At 41.0% G+C, this 5,811-nt stretch overlaps 1 protein-coding gene across 1 annotated transcript in view; it reads right to left on the bottom strand.

Moving 5' to 3' along the window:
• The window catches only part of LOC101860442 (ABC transporter G family member 20-like), a 35,430-nt gene that overhangs the window by 15,708 nt on the left and 13,911 nt on the right, over positions 1–5,811 (bottom strand). The window contains exon 11 of the mRNA XM_013087390.1: positions 5,455–5,617. Within this exon, the coding sequence (XP_012942844.1) occupies positions 5,455–5,617 (163 nt within the window). The remainder of the gene's footprint in view (positions 1–5,454; positions 5,618–5,811) is intronic.

Below are 5,811 nucleotides of genomic sequence, written 5' to 3'. Positions count from 1 at the left end.
AAAAAAAAAAAAAAACCCACACAAAAAAAAGTGACAACTGTTTTGCCCAGCTGTTTTGCATGCAATCTTTTGGAGTGGCTTCGAGATTTTCATTTCTTTTTATCTGCACGTGTGAAATCGCCATTGCTTTTGAATGCAGTGACCTTGGCAGTATACATTTTTCTTAAACGTGTATGTTCAAGAAGGGTGCTTTTTAAACAATAAACAACGAGCCGCCTCCCAAAGTCCAACCCTCAGTCTACGTGTCCATTGAGACGGACATTGCCCGATTTTTTGTCGACAGGAAGAAAATCGGTCGGGGCTATAAACAGACAAGAAGTCACATGAACCCAACGCAGGAAAAAGAAATGTATGGATTTTAAAAGATAATTGGTAAAATTATTAATATTCATTTAAAAAACATGGTTTGCGCGTAGACTTTGCTAATTTTGAGGCCCTGATTACGAATATGAGATTAGAATTATAATCGTAGAATATTTTTAAAGCTCCGGCGAGGCCTATAGCTGATGAGTCACCACCCGGCCCGGCTTAAATGCAGCAAGCGGCTTTCCAACCAACATGTCTTTTGTCAGGGCGTGTCGTGTCGTGTATGTTGACACAGCCAAACGAATTTTCACTGATTTCTTAGGAAAGAAACTGTGCTTCATTTCAATTACAGACTTTCCGAGAGATGGACGGAATCGGGTTGGTTAGTGTCCGTCGCAGTGGACCCAGGCCCTTAGTCCCCGCAGGGAGAGGTGGAAATAGAACAAAGTAGGGAATTGCTGGGTCTGGGTGAAGTACGGTGAGACTTTAAGTCACTGAGGTGTTACGCTAGCTGTGAAGGCCGACCCGGGTCACCCCGATACGTTACTGGCTAAAGTAAAGGGGCTCTGGTGAAACCGTGACTGGCCTAGGAAGCCGACGCCGGATAGATTTTAATCATGCTATCAGAAAAACAAAGGAGAATACACGGACTGAACATATAAAACTGCATCTCCCCTCAAAGCTCAACGGCAACAGATGATGAAAAAGTAAACGTAAAGTAAGTAGCAACGAGTCAAAATCAGAAAGAGCTTCATTTTTCCCAGGGCTAAAACTATTTCTAATGGTCAACAGCATTCAAAAACTATGGCAATGTGCAAATTCCCTTTGCAATGTGAAGAGATGACTGTGATGTAGCGCTGCAAACGTGGACACACACAAAAAACAACAACAAACAAACGAACGACAGAATGACTAGCAAATTAATTATGCATTTAGAACAGGGGTCATGAAACTTGGATTTTTTTAGTTAACGGGTAACTTTTTTGTTTCAATATAATACATTGAATACATAAATAATGAAGATAACAAATCGCATAATATAGAAAAGGGGACTGGTTCTGTGTGAAACTTAATGATAAGGAATAATCACGCATAACCATACTAAAGAGCAACTCTACGGACATTATAATCAACATTACCCAGGTAGACCTGAGAACACTCTGAAACGTTCTCGGCCTCCCGGGAACCATACAGTGTAAGCGGCCGATTAAGCACCCTGACACTAACGAACGGTCAAAAGTATCTTTCAAAGCCTCTAGCGAAATACCCATTCCCACCTAGGTGAAGTGTGGAAAGTTTGTGTAAAGTACCTTGCCATTTTATAACACAATATCGGGCCATCGAAGGGTTAAAAACCAACGACCTTTCACTTCAAATTTAAGCCCAAAAGCCTAACAACTACACCACCGAAACCTCTGTACAGGGGAACGGGGCTAGTTAAATACCTTAGAATTATAAAGATCTATCTGCCCAGTACCTAGTTTTGGGAAATTTGACGTAAAAAACTTTGAGTCTCACAATGTGTCAAGATTTGTCGAATACGATTCTTTGAAAATCTTGATAACATCCGAATGTTCCTACGATTTTGATACTACAGATAGACTCATATTCAGTAACTCATACCGCCGAAAAATGTCAGACAGAAACAAATGAATTATACATTACATTCTTCTTGATCCCAGAAAGGCAATTTGATTCACAATGGCAAACATAATACACACTATATACATAAACACATAATTTTAAATACATACATAAATAAATATATACTCATTATACATACATAACTACACAATATTACACCAATATACAACGATTTCACTGTACAGAGCCCTGTTTTTTTTTAAAGCTAGAGTTGTCGTGTCTTGCTAAAGAACACACCGCAGTGACCACACATGTAAACTACGTCGTGTCACCGATACTTTCTTGAGAAATACTTTTGAGTCTCAACTCACTACTCACTTTGCCACTGGAGCCCGCTAAAGAACTTTGAAATTCTAAGGTAGCGACGACTTACTGGTAAAGTCCTGATACAGAGTGATGGAGCTGCCAAGGATAGTCTCGTTCGTCGCGTGAAGACCGTCTTCTAATCTGGTACGTAAGATGGAATGTGAGTTAGGGATATCCTGATGATGATGATGATGATGATGATGATGATGATGATGATGATGATGATATATCATTACAATATGTATACGTGCATAATACGTACTATCACATACACCCCCTTGACACCCTAAGGATACCAGAGGAAGGAAACAGTAAAAAGTAAACAAGTGTCACACACACACACACACACACACACACACACACACACACACACACACACACACACACACACACACACTCACACACACACACACACAAGCAATCCACACAATATTGCTTGTCGCCACTGTGCAGCGACCATGGTTTTGAACCAAGGTTATCGCGTCTTTTTTTAATGAAGTCCAGATTTTCTCTAAAAGATGTATAAGGAGTGTCCTATTAACTAAGTGACAGGATAGAATAAGAAATGAAGAGCTTTGGGAAATGACAAAACAAAAGGATATAGCAGTAAGTAGAAATAGGACTACGAAAGTGGCGATGGATGGGACACACCCTCAGAAAGCCAAGCGGAACCATCACAAGTGAGTCACAGCAGTGGAACCAACAGGGAGCACGAGGCACGGGTAGCCCTCATGAAACATGGATGAGATGTGTGAAAACGGACATGAATGAGATGAAGCTCACTAGGAACGAGCTTGGATGGATGGCCTCGGACAGGGATTAATGGAAGGAGCTTGTATATGGCATATACCCTGCCAGGGGAGAAAGGCATTGATGATTGATGATGTTATCGTGTCTTACTCAAACACGCACCCCAGTGACCACCCCGTATCATGGACATGTCATGATGATGTTATCGTGAAGAAGAGATCACTAACCACTTAGCCACTGTAGCCCACATGATGATATTATTATTATACATATAAATCAAAGAATAGTAATTGTTTCAATCTGAAGCAACAATTAATTTGTATAGAAGCATATAACTAATTTTAGGTTAGGAAGTTCTGGCCTTGCTGAAGACACAGTTCCCTTGTCCAAGATGAAATAGTAGTCCATGACCACTGACCTCGTCCACTAGATGATGAAATTCCTTAATTATGACTTCTTACATTCAAAATTAGTGCGTCATCATGTATGTGCACATGTGTGCGTGTAATATGTGCCAGAGTGTGTGTGTGTGTGTGTGTGTGTGTGTGTGTGTGTGTGTGTTTGTGTGTTGGTATGTGTGTGTGTGTGTGTGTGTGTGTGTGCGAGCGAGTATGTGTGTGTGTGTGTGTGTGTGTGTGTGTGTGTGTTTGTGCGCATGTATGTGTGTGTGTGTGTGTGTGTGTGTGTGTGTGTTTGTGCGCATGTATGTGTGTGTGTGTGTGTGTGTGTGTGTGTGTGTGTGTGTGTGTGTGTCCGTGCGCATGTTTGTGCGTGCGTGAATATTGTTCGTACATGCATTTATGTAAAGCGCCCAGAGCTGCTGTGTTCACACGGGAGTGGGCGCTATAGAAATGATCTTCATTATTATTAATATGATCAACTTTATCTACCTCTATGTTTGCAGCGTGGGGCACTGGACGAATCACTGCTGCGCAATGTCAGATCATTAGTTTGATTCGTTCAACTGTTCATGTCCAATTGTCGAACTGAAATACCGAACATCAAACCAAAACCTGAATCTACAGTTTGAGCGAACGCCTATTAAATAACTGTTCATACAGGAGGCATTGGTTTTTAGTTTAGTTTTAGTACGGTTTTACAGCGCTCGCAACTGCATAAGGTCATATGAATGCCAAGGGGTGGATATCAACAGAAAAGTCCAAACGTGGAATCATGCTTACTCTGCTCACCTCTCTAGCCTCAACAGAACAAAGACTGCTTCGACTATCAAGGCACGCCTGAAAGAGCAGTTCACAAGAGTGACAAACATACCCAAAAAGTAGAGTAAAAAATGTCGATAGTAAGGATGAGCAAAGAAAAAGCAGCAGTTCGCCCTATGTTGCCCCTGTACAGTATAAACACGCCATTGATAAATCAGCCCATATACAATTCTACTGTGCATAAGAACATGTTAATATACCCCCTTTGGGAATGGTCTAAAGACACTTCAGTCAGCAGCACTGCCTGGTTTGGGGGGGGGGGGGAAGGGAATCAACAGTTAGAGCGAAAGCCTATTATTTTAGACGTTCACACAGTAAGCGTTTGTTTGAGCCCTCACCTGTTCATGAGCTCTAGAGAGAAGTTCTCGGGTAGATGGAGAGCACACCAGCTCTGTCCAGCTCTCACGTCACCCAGTGCAGAGGGGAGATCATCGCGAAAAACCTGGGATACGGCAACAGACACAGGCTGTTTGCTTTCGTAATAATATGAACATTGGTTTTTTAACACAGATATTGGTTTCTGTTCTGTAGACAATGGTTTGAAACACAGATACATAGATTTTTATAGCGAAGGTATTGGATTACGTAACGTAGACATTAGTTTTGCCATGTAGACATTGGTTTTTGTAACGAAGATATTGGTTTAGTAACGCAGACATTGATTTTGTAACATAAACGTTGGTTTTTTAACATTGACGTTGGTTTTGTTACCTAAGTATTGGAGTTTGTAACGCAGACAATGGTTTTGTAATGTAGACATAATGATATATGTGAGGCAGCGTGGTGGAATCAGGCTCTCGTCAAAATAATCAAAGTAAAGAAACTGGCATTTTCCCGCAGGTTTGTGAATTTTTATCAAAATTTTGTGTGGATATTTCTGAAAAACGATGATTAAAGGCACAAAAAATGTAAATTTTCAGTTACCACGGACTCTTAAGCTAAGGAAATAACTAATCTTTGGAGGCCATTTTCTCACTAACTTTACTTCTGAAAACAGGTGACCCCCACCTCCTTCATTCGCAAATATCTCGACTTGTATTCAAGGTAAATTGATATATTTTTCATCCAAATCAAGGCAAGTGAACAAGCTTTAAGATGATACCAATAACTCCACATACCCAAAAATTGACGAGCGCCTGATTCCACCACGATGCCTCACGTATCTCTTTTTCTACAAGAAACATATTGTTCTGAGAACAAAAGTAATCAAACTATTGTTATGTCTTACCTTGTTCATTGTTTCATTGTTAAGAAATCCGATGAATAAACCGCCCAAATCGTCAACGTCTTGGTTTACGATGCTGACGGGAATTTGGCGGGGTTCACGCCCAATACACACACAGAAGAGCACAATCTGTATCACCGGTACCATGAACTCAAACAGGAGAATTCTGGGATCGGGAAGTGAAGTATGATGATAACATATTATGGTGCTGTATTGCAACGTACGTTTTGCGTGCTTATTCACTTGTGTGTTAGTGTGTGTGTGTCTGTGTTTGTGTGTGTGAGTCGCGTGCGTGAATATTGTTCGTACATGCATTTATGTAAAGCGCCTAGAGCTGTGTTTACACGGGAGTGGGCGCTA

This window comes from Aplysia californica, unplaced genomic scaffold, assembly GCF_000002075.1.
Source record: "Aplysia californica isolate F4 #8 unplaced genomic scaffold, AplCal3.0 scaffold00583, whole genome shotgun sequence".
In the NCBI taxonomy this organism is placed as follows: domain Eukaryota; kingdom Metazoa; phylum Mollusca; class Gastropoda; order Aplysiida; family Aplysiidae; genus Aplysia; species Aplysia californica.
This window is presented reverse-complemented; position numbering and strand designations above follow the sequence as displayed.